The 17,840-nt window shown below is 38.6% G+C and overlaps 1 protein-coding gene across 1 annotated transcript in view; it reads left to right on the top strand.

Annotated features, from left to right (window-relative positions):
- Positions 1–17,840, top strand: part of DNAH11 (dynein axonemal heavy chain 11) — a 313,899-nt gene that overhangs the window by 42,137 nt on the left and 253,922 nt on the right. The window contains 6 exon segments of the mRNA XM_019928507.3: positions 1,659–1,775; positions 8,576–8,713; positions 9,031–9,155; positions 9,710–9,905; positions 12,195–12,299; positions 12,450–12,842. Coding sequence (XP_019784066.2) covers positions 1,659–1,775; positions 8,576–8,713; positions 9,031–9,155; positions 9,710–9,905; positions 12,195–12,299; positions 12,450–12,842 — 1,074 coding nt within the window.

Raw genomic sequence — 17,840 nt, 5'->3', positions numbered from 1 at the left:
AAAGAGAGTTGTTAGAAAATGGTTAACAGAAATCCAGCTAAATGGTAATGGTGATCTGGAGGGTGATGCCTGGACTAATGAAGAATAGGTAGTTAGGAGAAAAGATTGACAGCAGTTGACCGAGAGAGGAAGAAGTGAAAGAGATTGCCAAAGTTTCTGTTAGGGTTTACAGAATGAGGAGTGGCTTTATAGAGAGGATGATGAGTTCTGATTTGTATAAAACAAATTTCAATTATCTGTGGGACTTCCTAGGGGAGAAGTTCTATCAGCAGTTCTGAATTCAGGTTGAGTGACAAAAAAGAGGTTAGGAGAGATATCAATTATGGAAATGAACGTTTGTTTCCTCCCTGAGATCTTATTTGCTGATTGTTCAAATAACCTTTGAGGATCTTAAGTGGTATGTTCTTTGTTGCCATACTGAAAAGAAGAGTAAGTTAGGCTTGTTTACAACTTGTTGGGCATTTGTGTGTACTTTTAAAAGTCAGCGAGCCTTGAATGAAGAGACTGTTTGGCCCTACTTCATAAGTGGAGACTTCCTCTTGATGCTAAATATGACATGGTTGTATATGACACATAGTGCTCTAGAACTTTGCCGTTACACTGTTATAGTGTGTGTTCAATTCAGCATAAGGTGTATTCCTTCATACAAACATCCAGAATCATGCTTGGAGTGTGGACTTTGGAGCCAGGTTACCTGGCTTTAAGTTCTGGCCCTGCCATTAAGTAGGGGTAAGATTGTGGGCATTAAACTTCTTTGAGTTTACTTTGTTGCCTACAAAATGTAAGAATATTACCTACATCATGTGGTTAGAATTGAGTTAATAATGTAAAGCATTTAGAATAGAATTGAATAAATGTTAGCTGTCCTTATTATTATTAATAAGAGGAGGCTCAGTTTATGGTGGTAACAAAGGACTTCTTTATGTTAAGTGTGTGGTGTGCACTCCTGGGGCGGTTTGACTGGGAAGCCCAAAGTGTTTCTGAATTTCTGAGACTTCACTGAAGACTGAATTGTAATGCTGTGCAGATGATGGTTATTCTTTCACTGTTTCATTCTTTGTAATTATGGGAGTGGGTGTTTATGTATTAGGAGAAAACTGGGGGTTGTTAACTGCATATTAATAAGAAACTGGGAAAGCAGGAAGAGTATTATGTTTTGTCTGTATCACTAATGATGCTTTCTTACAGACAGACCTGTGGATTTTAGTTCTCACTTGAAGAAATAGTGTTTCCTGGCAGGGTTTCTGCTCCATGAAAAACAAAATAAAAAACTTCCTGTTTAAACTTATAGGTGGACTAAAGTTATAATAAGATGGGTTATTTTTTTTTTCCTTTTTCTTTTCTGAAAACCTTTGCTTTTTCATTTATAATCAAAATAGTATGGAGAAGGATAGAGTGATAGGCCAAAGTACTAATGTTGGGGTCTGAGCCAGTGAAAAGGATTGTGGAAATGTGAGCTGGAAGTGCTAAATGTTCAGTGCGCCTATAAGGCTGCCACTTGAATAATAAGTCAGATACAGCTCTTTCTTTGTCTCTCCTGGAATCCTGCTGTGAAAAATAAATTCATTCACAGAGGGAGAGGTGTCACACTTTTGTGGTTGATATTTTCACTGTTGGATTCTTTCCTGTAAACTAATATTTTATTTTGAATTTTATAGGAATTTGAAAGTGATTATGTTGTGTTTAAGTCCAAAACTTTGGATTTTGACAGAAGGCTCGGGACAATTCTTTGTGAAGCTTTCTTTAACTGCAATGGTCTGGAAGCTGCATTTAAGGTTAGTTCTGAAGAAGTTATCAGGAAAAAATGTTTTACTAGTGAATAAGACTATTGGATGAAAAGAGGGAATACATTCCTTTCTCATCCAGGTAAACTCTTAACTAGTCACATTCTCTTCATATGAAGCTCACTGAATTATAAGCTTTGAATAATGTACTAATGAATGATGAAGTTTACTTTGGACAGAGTCAGTTTTAGGATACTTGACTATTGATCTTTGCTTGAATTCATTGTTTCAGCTTTCATTACCTTTAGAGCAAGTTTGGTATGGCCTGTGAACTATCAATTCAAAATTAAGCTACAGTGAAAAGTGAAAACTCTCTGTTAACTCAAGAATTTCTTTTCTTTGCCATTGTTTACATAGGTTGGGTTCATCTGCCCACTTTATTAATCTGACTGAAATAAATAGCAATTTATACACTGTTTTTCATCAGGCATAAGACACCGTTGATTATCAGACACACCAGTGTTTATCAACAAAAGAATATGCTGCCAAAAAATTATGATGCTGTTGATTATATAACATAGTCTAGTTTCAGAGGTGTTAAAACATGAAAGAGTGTTTGTCGTAGAATTGATGAAATACAGTATAGACGTATGAATAGTTGCAGAAAAGAAAAGCATCCTGAGAGTCCTCCCAAGTAGAAAGCTTGTAACGGGTAATCGGGGCACCTTGTGAAACTTGCTTGTCAAAGAAGAGAATTGCAAGTCAAGCGTAAACTTAGATGACATCCCCAAAGAGGAATGAGGCCTCAGTGTCAGCAGAAACACAGCTAGAGAATCACGGACACAATTCATTGAAGATGGCAGTGCAAAACAGTATAACAGGCGCAGGCTTTGTCGGAGATACTTGTTTGATTTTGATCTTAAAATTCAAATAAATGGGTCAGATGGCGGTTAAGTGGCTAGTGTCTTCTATCCCCATCAAGCATTTTAACAGAGAAGTCACGAGACTCAAATAGTTCTCTCTTAAGAGCCCTTGGATGAAACTGAGATGCTGCCAGCTGAAATATATAGCCTGTTGTTATAAAATAACACCACCTGTCATCCCATCTCTCAGAAATTACTATTGTATTTATTACTGCCCTTCCTTTTCTTTGACTAGATATGCATACATATTTCTCTTTGCAAAAAATGACATATTCTGATCCTTGTAATCTCTTTGTAACCCTTTCAGGAAGGAGTGAATCATAAAAATTTTTCTTTTGTAACAATTCAACAGTATTATTTTTAGTGGCTATGTAGTAGTCTATCGTATTCTCTGTAACTGGACCTCTTTTCATGCTTTTAGAAATAACTTCAAGAAAGAATGTAGAATGAAATCTCAGTTACAGAGGTTACAGAGGCTCCTACCGTTTCTAATTCAAACCTCTCTCCTTGCCCTTTTCACAACCATTCATATGGATTCTATTTTAGTATATGGCCAGTTATTTTTTCTAAAGAATTTTATCTCTTTTTTGTCATGTATTTTGTTTCTTTAACTTTCCACATATTTGTACCTTGTCTGCTGCAAAATATAACGTGAGATGGTGCCCTTATAAGCTCTCCAGGGGTGGGACATCATCTTAGAGTTTTTGTTATATCTAGATCACCTTCTGCAACACCTTGTATAAAGCAGGCACTTAATAACTGTGACATTAGGAGGGCTGACTGGTTGTCAGAGTCCTGAAATGACACAAAGATGAAGGTAACTGCAGCAAGAGTCGTGGCAGAAGAAAAAAATTACAGGGTTGTGTATTTAGGGGAGAAAATGATTTCTACCATAGGTACAGGATGATGGAACTCCAACCAGTTACCGTTGTGTCCCAGGGAATAAATACTTGCAGACTGTTCTCTGAAGACCACGATTCAGTACCTGCTCTTGGCAAAGACATGAGCAGGAAGGGCCCTGGAACCAAACAGTATAAAGCTGTGGCTCAGACCCTACAGGGTTGGCACTCAATAAAAATTAAAAGAAAATGCTGGGGCTTCCCTGGTGGTGCAGTGGTTGAGAATCCACCTGCCGATGCAGGGGACACGGGTTTGTGCCCTGGTCCAGGAGGATCCCACATGCCGCGGAGCGGCTGGGCCCGTGAGCCATGGCCGCTGAGCCTGCGCTCTGCAACGGGAGAGGCCACAACAGTGAGAGGCCTGCGTACCACAAAAAAAAAACAAAAACAAACAAACAAAACACTGAAATGCTGATGGATGGCTTTCTAAAATTTACAGTTTCTTTGCATGCAGGGAGACTGAAGTAAGACAAGTGTCTAGAAAAGTCTTTAGATGAAATAATAGAAAACTAGAAAATTGTGAAGTGTATATGGTTCAAGTGGCAGCAAATTAAAAAAATCTTTGAAAAAGACAAACCTAGGAAAAATATAAATATTACATAATGAAACTGAGAAGTAGAAGAAAATCAAGGTAAACCTTACAGATCTCCAGTGGGATAATTAGGAAGGAAGCATGTATTGGGAATCAGTCTTGAATCTTTTGAGGTTGATATGAAGGACAATGTCTGTACTCTCCATAAAAAAACTCTTAGTTCCAACGTGACAAGGAAACCGGAAGTTCAAATGACGTTTATTCTCATCCTGGAGGGTAATTTTTATGTATCTGTGATGTTGAAAAATTAAGGTAATGTATACTGCATAAAAGGTTAAGACTCTGTTTACTACTACTTTCTGGCTTCACAACCTCCCCAAAGCATATTTTCTCTCTGTCTTTCCTATTTTACACTTGGACTTAAGTCCCACTAAGCGTATCAGGTGGTCAAAATGAGATGTCGCTGGGAAACTTCTGGTATTGTTCCAGTTGCAGTTCATATGATAAGGGCTTGAAAGAGAATGTTGTGAAATAAATATGTTTCCCTACTATAGTTGGAGTACACTTCTTTGTGAAATCTATGAGGCAATGTTTACTTCAGAATGTTAACATCAAGTCCAAAGTTAACAAAACAGTGGTTGTAAGAAGAAAGTTAATACTTTGCATTTTGCTAGGTAGCAGCTAACTAAGTAGATTTTAAATATTTAGTAGTTTCTACAGTAATTTTTTTTGAAGTATAGTTGATTTGTTTCAGGTGGTCAGCAAAGTGATTCAGTTATATATATGTGTGTATATATATATATATATATATATATACACACACACATATATACCTATTCTTTTTCAGAGTCTTTTCCCTTATAGATTATTACAAGATATGGAGTATAGTTCCCTGTGCTATACAGTAGGTCTTTGTTATCTATTTTATATATACTAATGTGTATATGTTAATCCCAAACTCCTAATTTATCCCTCCCCAATCCCTCGGCCCTTTGGTAAACATAAGATTGTTTTCTATGTCTGTGAGTCTCTTTTTGTTTTGCAAATAAGTTCATTGGTATCATTTTTTAGATTCCACATGTAAGTGATATCATATGATTCTTGTCTTTGTCTGGCTTACTTAGTGTGATGATCACTAGGTCCATCCATGTTGCTGCAAATGGTGTTATTTCATTTTTCTATGGCTGAGTAATATTTCATCATATATATATATATACCATATCTTCTTTATCCATTCATCTGTCAATGGACATTTGGGTTGCTTCCATGTCTTGGCTATTGTAAATAGTGCTACTATGAACATTGGGGTGCATGTGTCTTTTTGAGTTAAAGTTTTCTGTGGATATATATGCCAGGAATGGGATTGTTGGATCACATGGTAACTATTTTTAGTTTTTTAAGGAACCTCCATACTGCTCTCCATAGTGGCTGCACCAATTTACATTCCCACCAACAGTTCTACAGTAGGTATAATTGATATTACCAGAAGAAAAGCCAGTGTGTGTTTGTCTAAACTGGCCTCTTAAGATATGGTTAGATTTACATTTCAGTTGGTATAATTTTTTCCTTGTGTTGATTTTTTTAGTAAGTACAGTTTTTGAAAATGTTTACAAATTGTTTACAATGATGCTGTTTTTTAATAAAAACAAATTTGGGGGAACACCCATTAGTTTTCTAAGAGGAAGAACAAAGCTCTTTCTTTTGCCATGTCACATCACTAGCAAGGCACAAACCTTAGTGTATGGTTTTCTGTCACCTTGATGATATTTAGTTATTTTGAGAAGCTATCTCCTTTTATTTCAGAGAAAGTATCTATATAACAGACCAAATAGCTCACATTTTCTGAAGCCCACATAGAGTAAGTAAATAACAAAATAGCAATTTTAAATGGCACCTTGGCTGATGAGTTCCTACACAAGGCAACAGAGGCTCTGATGCCAGACTGCCCAGTGTTCATGTCAAATGCCAACTCTGCACTAGCTGTGAAAATTTGGGCAAGTTATCCCCTTCCCATAACTCACTTCCCCTATCTGGAGCATGTGGTAACAATAGCATTTTTAACACCCTTAAAATATAGTCCCTGGCACCTAGTCAGCATTCTATAAACATTGCTTGTACAAAAATATGTATGTTTACTACGTTATTTTGTTTGCAAAGAAAGCTGTCTCACACTGATGCACAGAAGAATCCCCGTGGGGCAGAAGACAAGACAGGAGGCAAATAGAAATCCAAGGTTAGGTTCACCAGACAGCTCAGCTTTGTGGAAACAGGGGGTCAAGGTTACTTTGAGATGACCGAGCGGAGGGAGTTCTGGAACTACATACTTCTCCTTACTGGTCATGTGATTTTGTTTTAGTTCACGTGTCTGCTTTTTCTGTCCCCTTACTCACTGGCTTCCTCTGCTCACTAGTCCAGTTGACCCTTGAACAATGCAGGGGTTAGGAGCATTGACCTCCTATGTAGTTGAAAATCACTGTTTAACTTTTGGCTCCCCCAGAACTTAACTAACAGTAGCCTACTGTTGACCGGAAGCCTTACCAATAATGAGCGTTCGATTAATACATATTTTGTATATGTATTATATAATGTATTCTTATGATAAAGTCAGCCAGAGAAAAGAAAATGTTATTAAGAAAATCATAAGGAAGAGAAAACATCTTTACAAGACTGTACTCTATCGATACCGTGAGTTTATGTCATCTGTTTACAAGATGAATCATCAGTACCTACATCAGTATTGCCTTGCACAATACAAAACGCTGTAGATCTTATATGTATTACTAACACTAGACATAAAGAAATGAAAAGATAATGTGAAAAATTCATATTTATTTACAGGTATAATGATTCATTGATAAAAAGCAGAAATATGATTGCTTTATGGTAGCCTAGTGTAATAAATAGGATTGTTTCACGGGAGCCTAGCCTGTACACTAATGAATGAATCATTATAAAACTTTTATGGCATAGAGTATTACAGTCATACTCTACTATAATATTGGAAACATTATTTTAAAAAAACCACCTGTGATGATAGGCTGATATTCAGTTTCTCCAATTATGAGAGAAAGGCATACTGTATGGTAGTGTAATTTTTTAAAAGCAAAGTTATAAAACAGTAAGAAAACTAACACATTATTAATTTGATTTTAAATAACACCTTATATCTATGTAGGGATAGACTAGTATCTACATATATTTCATGCACTCATGACGTACCTTTTCTTAAATTTTTTGATATTTCTTGGCAGTGTGGTTTGTCTTGTCTGAGAACAATTTTCAAATTGTCGCAATTCTCCAAAAAATTTACCAGTGTATTTATTGAGAAAGTTTTGTGTAAAAGTGGACCCACTTTACCCCCGTACACAAAACGAGCATTTCAAGCTCGTTTTGTCAAGGTTCAACTGTAGGTTCTTTTCACTCGTAAATTTTACTGGCATAGGTTCAGCCTGCCATGCCCTCATTCTTTTTCTGAGAAAGACTCCAATTATCTCAAGGCATTGGTTTCAACCAGTACTTTGACACTGAAGGAACTGTCAGCCCGTGGAGTGCTTGTCCTTGGAACAGGTCGCCACTGCTGCCCCAGCTGCTGTGTTGGGGGTAGCTGGGTCCTGTGGTACAAAACATGGGCGGCCATGGGCAGGACGGTCACTGTGACTGATGCTTCCGGTGTAACTATTTTTTTAAAATTTATTTTATAAAATAAAAGTATAGTTGAAGTATAGTTGATTTATTGGGTTGGCCAAAAAGTTTGTTTGGATTTTTCCATAAGACGTTACTTGGCAAACAGAAATTCTAAGTCTAGAGGACATACAGCAGATTACACTTAGCAAATATGAAGATGTTTTCTTTTTTTTTTTTTAACAGTTGGGAATTTTATAGCTTTCCTCTTTCTCCTCAAATTGTATGTTTTTAAAAAAAATTTATTGAAGTGCAATTGATTTACAGTGTTGTGTTAATTTCTGCTGTACAGCAAAGTGATTCAGTTATACATTCTTTTTCATATTCTTTTCCATTATGGTTTATCACAGGATAACAGTATAATTATTAACGTGTCACCTAGAGGTCCTTGATATGGCTTTCCTTATTCTAAAGAGTATATGTGTAGGAGGGAAGAGCAAATAAGAAGTACGCAATCTTGCTTCTGTTCTTAAATCTGCAAAGCATCTTTTACAATGTTTCCTGGTGTCCAACAGGAAGTAGGGGTGTCGGCTGTGATCAGGGATTTCTAACAGACAGTGGTTTGCTTCTGACTCCTCATTTTCTGCTGAGGAAGGGAAACTGCTTTACATTTAGAATTTGCTTTATTGGATGCATAGAAATTTTAGTGAGATGCTAAAGTGTTTTCAGTCTGAAGACATTGCAGGATACTTGCAGGGATCTAGATTTTTGCTTTGTATCTAGTCACGTAGGAAGTTTAATGGAGGAAATAGTGAATCGAGTATTTGTATTAAAAACCCATGGTGGTTAACCTTTCTTTCACTTTGATTTTTATAGCTTTTGACTGTATTTGGGAATTTCCTTGAGAAACCAGTTGTCATGGAAATTTTCAGCCCACGTTACAGCACACTTGTGCACATGTTCAGTGCAGAGTTGGATATGTGTAAGCAATTGTATAATGAACACGTGCAACAGGTGAGTGGGGGGGGATAAAGTCTGACAGACCCACAGTATCATATTGTGGGTCAGGGTGTCAAGTAGAGCTCCACTGAATGATAACTGAAGAGTAGATACAGGCTCTAAAATTGTTATGCTTTTATGTAATTGATTTCCTTATGGATATGAAGAACCTGCTTTAGGACAGTAACTCTTCTACTAATCAGGTTACTTTGCATGTATGTTCTTTATATTTGTACTGTAAATGTTCCAAAATTAACAATTGCCTACAAGGTTGGAGTGTGCCCTGATTAAATGTTCCCTTTCATCCTCTTCACCACAATATCAATTTGCAGATTGAACAAGGAAATGTAGTCCTTAACAAGAATATGCCATTTACCTCAGGAAATATCAAATGGGCTAAAGAGGTCATGGACCGACTTCAAATGTTTTGGTCAAACTTTGCATCTCTCCGTGATCTGTAAGTAGTTAGGCTTCTTTCGTGGTAACATTATCCCTTCGACACAGGCAATTTTTATATAGGGTAGTGAGCTGTTCATTTTAGCACTTAAAGAGTCACTGCCTTACTTAACTCTTGTCATTGCTTGGGCTCATTGAGAGGGATTTATCCCCATGGTTTGGGAGTATGTTTAGGACTTAGAACTTCATATATTTCCATGTTTTTAGGTCTTTTTTCGCTTTTCTATTTCACCCACAATATGTTGATAGCTTTTTGTTATTGTTTTTCCTTTCTCCAATAGCTAGCACTCCTGTTATTTTGCAGACTTTTGTATCTTTTTCTTTTCTTTGTAGGAATTGATAACTTGTTGCTGTTTGCATTTAGTAAAATATTTGGAGTTCCATTTATTTCATATCCTTTAAGGCACAGACTATGCAGAAGCATTATTTGACCTTTATTGATTTTCTTCCTGATTTTTATAGTGTACTTTCTTATTTCTATCATATATTACTGTAAAGTAGCTGAGATCTATCTAATGTATAGAAAAGTAAAAAATAAAAAACATATTCCTACAGATTCTTGGAAAGTCCTGATGATGCCTGGATTTATCAGAAGTATACTGAAATGACAGCTTTGCTAGACCAGTTTGAAAATCGTATCTATAATGAATGGAAAAGTAATGTGGATGAAATCTGTGAATTCAATTTGAATCAACCCTTGGTTAAATTCAGTGCCATAAGTGGTCTTCTCGATGTTAACTTTGACCCAAAGGTAAGGGTTTGATATTTTTAAAACGTTTCATAGATGCCCTTTTTATTATAAGAATATTCCTCATACCTCCATTCATTTGTATTTTATTTTGGGAAAATGTCAGTGCTACGAGGACTATAACTAAAAACAACTTCTAATAGGTCTTTGTTTTAGGGATTTGCTTATCAAATTCTATATTAATTTTTCTTTCTTGTTTTGTCTTGTAATTATTTATTTGCCACTCCCACTTTACTGGATAATGAGTTACTTGAGAGTAGGGTCCATTGGATTTCATCTTTGTGTGTCTAACATAGTGTCTGGCACTTGGTAACATTTAATAAATATTAACTCAATTGAACAGAATCGTTAGTCTTTGATCAGATGTTTTCTGGCTTAGGTTTTCTTGCCCTGTCTCATGGCAGTCCAACTGTATGCCTAGGAGGTGAAAGTTAGCCTCACTGAGTTTAATAGTCACAGTCTGTACTCAAATTCTGTTCTCTTTCCCCGAAATATTACAAAGAATTGCATCACTTATTTTTTCTTATTAACCTCAGCTCAGGTATATAAATATGTGACCTGGAGGACTGAGGGTTTGCTTTACCTTCTGATTTCATAAAACCAATTTATAGAAACTGAATTCCTGAGATGTTTTAGGGATAATCCCTACAATTTTACCTGAAGGGATTATAAACATGCCAAATATATTGTACTAGTGAACCTATGGAGTGACAGCCTAAGGAAGTCAACTGGTTTACCTTCTAAAACATGTGGTCTTTTCCACAGAAACTGTGATTTAGGGCTACAGTCAGTTTTGCTACAACACGACATATGCATTCCTAAAATTCACTGCACTATGAAAGACTGCACAATAAAAAGTACATTGCTGATGGGGAAAATGAGGGTTAGGGTACAGTACTCAAAAACTTTGTCAGTGATAACGTTTAAAAAAATAAATAACTCAGACAGAAAGACAAATATTGTATGATATCACTTATATGTGGAATCTAAAAAATACAACAAACTAGTGAATATAACAGAAGAAGCAGACTCACAGATATAGAAAAGAGACTAGTGGTTACTCCTGGGGGGAGGGAAGGGGTGGGGCAACATAGGGGTAGGTGATTAAGAGGAACAAACTATTAGGTATAAAATAAACTACAAGGATATATTATTGTACATCATGGGGAATATAGTAAATGTTTTACAATAACTATAAATGGAGTATAACCTTTAAAAATTGTGAATCACTATTGTACACATATAACTTACATAATATACAGCAACTATACTCCAATTAAAAAATAACAATAAAAACAGAAAAACAAAAAAAGGAACTTAGGAAGAACAGTAGCATAGTTTTATACATTTTAAATGGTCAAGTAATATATAAATGCTCCAATGAATATAGTACTTTCCCTTGACAAAGACCTGAAGTTTGCTCAGGGAAGTGCATTATGACTTGTGCATTACTGTGAGGTGGTGGAAGGAAGGTCATTTGAAACCAGACAGAGAGTTGGGCCACCAGAAGTTGGATGGGCTGGCTCATCACACACCTATGAGTGGAGGGACCTGGTGGATGTTTGTGGTGTGTGCATATGAGCATTTTGCATATTCCTAAGCCTTTTTGTTCAGCTGGTTGCAGTTTTTAGCATTTACCTAGCTGTTTATTGCTGATGAAACTACAGCTAAGCAAAGACAAAACTTGTGGCATGTTCACAATCCTCCCTCATGTATAATCATGTTGTGTTTTCAAAACAAGCATTATTATAGAGCTAGCGGTGTTTGGAAAAGACCAAGGTCGGCTTATGGCCACGCATTTCAGATCTTGGCGTGTACATGTGGCTCTTTTTTTGCTTGAATTCTTTCTCTGACAGTGGGCTATAGCCAATGATTTCTACCTTTATTACTTATACTTCTGCATCATATGGAATGTATGATTGTTGCTTTTAAAAAACATAAGAAACAAAAGCCCCTTTGCCTTGACAGTTTGAAAATATTGTAATCATTGGATGAAATTTTAAGCGTTTGATTTTAAAAATAGAATGATATTCTTGGGCATCCCTGGTGGCGCAGTGGTTGAGAGTCCGCCTGCCGATGCATGGGACATGGGTTCGTGCCCCCCTTCCGCAGAGATCCCACATGCCGCGGAGCAGCTGGGCCCGTGAGCCATGGCCGCTGAGCCTGTGCGTCCAGAGCCTGTGTTCTGCAACGGGAGAGGCCACAACAGTGAGAGGCCCGCGTACCGCAAAAAAAAAAAAAAGAATGATATTCTTAAATCATGTTAAATAATCCTTGCTTTTCTTTTAATAGCTAGTGGCCGTATTAAGAGAAGTTAAATACCTTTTGATGTTGAAGAAATCAGACATACCGGATTCAGCCTTAGCCATCTTCAAAAAAAGAAACACTCTTTTAAAGGTCTGTGTTTTCAGATATTAGGGCAGATTTTGAATAGAAAGTTTGAATTTTAATTATTAACATGTAGACCTAAGATACTTCCATGCCTCCAAGAGAAAGTAGCTTTAACACATGTGGCCCTTTTTGTCTTGGGGTTTTCTTTTGAATCAGTCCATTGGAAATCTTGAACTTCTTGTGCAAGGATATAATAAGCTGAAACAGACTCTTCTGGAAGTTGAATACGCCCTGGTTGAGGAAGAGCTGAGGTCTGTGGATGAGGAACTGCAGGCAGCCGCCACATCACTGACATGGCAGGATGACTGCTGGGGGGACATCGAGAGGATGAAGACAGCCACCTCAGAGTTGGAGCGCAGAGTGGAGCATGCGCAGAACAACGTCAAAGTGATTCAGCAGACGATGCGGGCTTGGGTGGAGTGCACGCTCCTTCCCCGGAGAGAACACAGGCGGGAGACCGCCTTGACTTGGGAGAACAAGCGTGATTTGTTTACGAAAAAATACACGCTAATCCAGGAAGATGGCTGCAAGATACACAACTTGGTTGAGGTACTTGCTTTAAAGGCTTCGAAATGTATAGCAGATCCTTTCACTTAGTTTAGAAAAGAGCAAAAATAGGTAACCTAATAATGGAGGGCCCTTTTTCTGGGCCCAAAAGAACTTTAGGTATGGTTTTGTTAAGCATTGCAGATGGAGGAATTTGTGTTACTTGTCTGTAATTTCTGTGGCCCTCGCTGTGCTCATTTCTAAGGGAAGAGATAGGAATGTGAGATCTTTTGATGAAACAGAAAGGCTAGAGATGGTGTCCTTACCTTGGTCATAGTTATCTCCTGTTTTGCTGAATGCCTCTGTGTGTCATCCGTCTTGTTTACCTCATCTCCTGTAACCCTTTCAGCCATCTCCTGAGGGTGGCAACAGTAGTTACTCTCCTTATAACAAGTACTTGAGTTTTTACAACAGTGATAGGCACTATTCCAGGGTTATCAGTGTAAGAGAAGACAAATAAAACAACAAGAACAAAGAACAGAAGGCAGAGAAACAAAAGCATAAAACAAAGAAGTCTCTTGCCTCTTGGATCTTACATCCTAGTTAGGGAAGATAGAAAGAGAAAATAACAAACATATAGTAGTATCTTCAATCGGTCACATGAGCAATGGTGAAAAATAAAGCAGAGATGGTGGGATAGAGAAGCAGTAGCAGGTGGGGTGGACACTGTGTATGAGGTAGTTAGAAAGGCCTCTTTACTAAGGTAGCATTTCTGCAGAGAACTGAAAGGGAATGCGCTAGGTGGGAAATGGAAGAAGGATGTTCTAGGTATCAAAGTACACAAGCTTTACGGTAGGAGTATGGGTCGCTTGTCTAAGGGTCAGTTAGAGAGCCAACATGCCTGAAGCAGAATTTCCAGGGGGAATAATAGTAGGTGATGAAGTTTGAAAGGGCTTAAGCGTACATCCCGCTGGATCAACGGGCCATTTTGAGAACTTTGGGTTTTACTCTGAGGGAATATAGCAGCTGGAGACTCTCTGCTCAGAAGCTTTCCCTGTTGAGTGTAAACTGCAGGGGGGTCAGGAGATGGTAGACAAGGAGACCGTTAGGAGATGAGTCTGTAATCCAAGTGAAGATGGCTTGGGTCCAGACGGTAGTGATAAAAAACAGTCGTATGCTGGATGTGTTTTGAAGGCAGAGTCAAGAGGATTTGCTGCGATCAGTCAGAGGAGAGAGAAGTTAAGATGACGTTGACGTTTTTGGTCTGGGCTGCTGGAAGAATAGAGTTTCCCTTTACTGATACGGGGAGGGCTGTGGCAGAGCAGATTTTGCAGGGAAAAGACAGGGTTTGTTTTTGGGCACATTAGTTAGACATGCCTGCCCAAGGGCAGATTTTTGCATAGGCTGGCATTGCAGTTGTGTGAAGAAAGGGTTTGAAGAGTAACAAACTTGCTCACCGAAAAGTAAGATGTGGTACATTTGATGTGCTGTATTGAGTATGTGTCACAAGAAGAAAGGAAAGAAAAGAATTCATATGGATTTCAAAGTTTCTGTTGACTTCCAAGTTTGTCTGAAACATGTAAGAAAGTTTTAATTTTCCCTACTGGTAACAATTTGCTAGGACAAAGACTTTGCCTTCTTAGATGACTGCCTGTGTTAGCATCTTTGGGCTGCTGTAACAAAGTACCACAAATGGATGTCTTAAAGCAATGAAATGTATTCTCTCTCAGTCTGGAGGCTAGAAGTCTGAAATCAAGGTGGGGGCAGGGCCATGCTCCCTCTGAAGGCTCCCCCTAAGGCCTGGGTAGCCTTGAGGGAATCTCGGGGATGTTCTGATATGTAAAGAAGGTATATATCTGGAAAGTTGTTTTCTCAGCAATGTCTTAACTTAGTCATGACCTCGACTGTTCCTAGTTTGCCGAGATGGCTGTGAATTATTCTGCGACTTTCAGGACATCCTTACAAGTGTTTATGCATTGGAATCTGCCTCATGGAGGACAGATGATGGATTACAATTAGTTTCTTCTGATACATTTTCTTGATAATAGGAAAGTGGGCTCCCTAAACAGTAACTTGGGGGTTTTAGACAAGTAAGATATATGAATGTTGATTATAATGCATTGAAAATATTGTGAGTACATGAGTAAAAATAGTTACAAACAAGGTTTTGCAGTGGTATTCTCGGAGAATAAAGTTGGAATTTTTCTACTAGTAAATGGACTCTTTTTCCCTTAAATCAAAAACTAAGAACCTTGGAAGTCACTTAGACCTGTGGAGTGCTTCCAACTTGAGGGAACTCAACTTCAAAATAGAGATGAAATGATTGTTTCTGTAAGTTATCTTTTAAGTGACTTTTCCCCCTCTTATCAGCACATGAAATTGAGCTTGGTTCTCAGATTTCCAGCAAGGAATGTGGTTTAGGGGAAAGACATAGAAACACAGCAGAAGGTGTGTGAGTTCTGCCCTTTCATGCTACATCCTTTGTGGCTGTAGGATCTCTGTGGATGGTCTGCAGTCAGTGTCTCAGATGAAGAGAGAAGGGCAGAACCGTGCAAGATTGGGTCTGGAAGGGACCCAAGCGATCGTGTAGTGACCCAAAGCCCTCCTTTCTTTTCCTTTTCCTCCCTTTACCCTAGATTGTTGAACATACAACAATTTCTTAAAAGTGGCACTGTAGTGATATAAGCTGGATCTCTTGGTATGAGAAAGTATGAACAGTGAGGCAATTGCAGGTATATTACTGAGATATGTTGGAAAGAGCCCTACTCTGGGGAGTCAAGAGGACTGGCTTCTAGTTCTAGCTCAGCTGCTTACTTCCTATGAATGTGACGCTGGATGTGTTTTAGGTCTTTGTTTTATACCTTAAAGATGAAGAGCCTGAACAAGATAGTCTTTGAGGATATTTTTTCACCCTTCCAACCCCTAGACTAGCTCCTACAACGGAGCCAGGACTGCTGTGTACAGCTGCCTGGGATGTGTACTGCCCAGCTCCAGGGGTGTGGGTCACATACACTACACAGGTGTGAATGCTTCCACGTGGTTGGCAGGCAAGACAGCATCCCTGAAAAGAGCAGTTCTTAGATTTGTTTGAGGACAAAAAACCCTCAAAGAACTTGTTCATCTCTGCCCTGCTTTATCAGGATCCAGACTCACCTCTGTTGTTCTGATTCTTGCCTGTAGCACACACCTTTGAATCCGGGATCATATATCCACAGTAGTGGATAATCACAGAAAGCAGAGAGCATAATCTACCTTATAATTAGCTCCCATTTTAGTGTCGTCTTTTCTGTGTGCTATAGTAGTTTCTGCCTTGGGCATCTGCCCTCTGGCCTGTATAGACTGTGTAACCTTTGCCACTCAGAAGGTACTTCTGGAATCAACCTTGCTGCTTACCTGACCTTTTCAAATCGCTGTCCCTAGGCCTGCCACACTGTGCCCAACCTCTAGCAGTCCTTAACCATGTCTGTGTCTGGCCCTGTCATGCCCACTGGCCCATCCATTACTTTACCCACATGCTAGGGAGATGCTGAGGTCAAAGACTTTCATATTGTTGAAGCACAGAGGGAGCCTGGACTTCACCAGGCCAGTGTTTCCCAAGCCAAGTTACTGTTTTTCCACAAGCTGCTCATAGGCGGTTGGCACAAAATATCTTTGTGTTTGGAGACAATTGGTTAAACCAGGTTAAATGGACTTTAACATAATAGGTACACTGTGAGTCTCCAAGAATGGCCTAAAACACGTAGCTCTTTGCTGACTTGGTGATCTTTAGATACCCCAGAACAGCGTTCTCGGGAGGACCACTTTGGGAAACCTCATTTACAGGTGAGGCCAGGGCAGGCAAGGTCCAAGGCCACAGAGAGTCAGGGACAGGGCCAGAACCAGAGCCCAGGCCCCATACATCTAGGATGCATTGGGAACTAGTGTATTTCTTGTGTGCATAATATTTGAAGATAGCAATCTTCTTAATGATTTCACCTTTAAAGAATGACTTTTTTTTTTACGTCTTTATTGGAGTATAATTGCTTTACAATGATGTGTTAGTTTCTGCTTTATAACAAAGTGAATCAGTTATACATATACATATGTTCCCATATCTCTTCCCTCTTGCATCTCCCTCCCTCCCACCCTCCCTATCCCACCCCTCCAGGTGGTCACAAAGCACCAAGCTGATCTCCCTGTGCTATGCGGCTGCTTCCCACTAGCTATCTACCTTATGTTAGGTAGTGTATATATGTCCATGCCACTCTCTCGCTTTGTCACAGCTTACCCTTCCCGCTCCCCATAGCCTCAAGTCCATTCTCTAGTAGGTCTGTGTCTTTACTCCCGTCTTACCCCTAGGTTCTTCATGACCTTTTTATTTTTCTTAGATTCCATATATATGTGTTAGCATACGGTATTTGTCTTTCTCTTTCTGACTTACTTCACTCTGTATGACAGACTCTAGGTCTATCCACCTCATTACAAATAACTCAATTTCGTTTCTTTTTATGGCTGAGTAATATTCCATTGTATATATGTGCCACATCTTCTTTATCCATTCATCCGATGATGGGCACTTAGGTTGTTTCCACCCCCTGGCTATTGTAGATAGAGCTGCAATGAACATTTTGGTACATGACTTTTTGAATTATGGTTTTCTCAGGGTATATGCCCAGTAGTGGGATTGCTGGGTCATATGGTAGTTCTATTTGTAGTTTTTTAAGGAACCTCCATACTGTTCTCCATAGTGGCTGTACCAATTCACATTCCCACCAGCAGTGCAGGAGTGTTCCCTTTCTCCACACCCTCTCCAGCATTTATTGTTTGTAGATTTTTTGATGATGGCCATTCTGACTGGTGTGAGATGATATCTCATTGTAGTTTTGATTTGCATTTCTCTAATGATTAGTGATGCTGAGCATTCTTTCATGTGTGTGTTGGCAATCTGTATATCTTCTTTGGAGAAATGTCTATTTAGGTCTTCTGCCCATTTTTGGATTGGGTTGTTTGTCTTTTTGTTATTGAGCTGCATGAGCTGCTTATAAATTTTGGAGATTAATCCTTTGTCAGTTGCTTCATTTG

Source organism: Tursiops truncatus, chromosome 9 (assembly GCF_011762595.2).
Source record: "Tursiops truncatus isolate mTurTru1 chromosome 9, mTurTru1.mat.Y, whole genome shotgun sequence".
In the NCBI taxonomy this organism is placed as follows: domain Eukaryota; kingdom Metazoa; phylum Chordata; class Mammalia; order Artiodactyla; family Delphinidae; genus Tursiops; species Tursiops truncatus.
The sequence above is the reverse complement of the archived record's forward strand: the minus strand, read 5'-3'. Positions and strand labels throughout refer to the sequence as shown.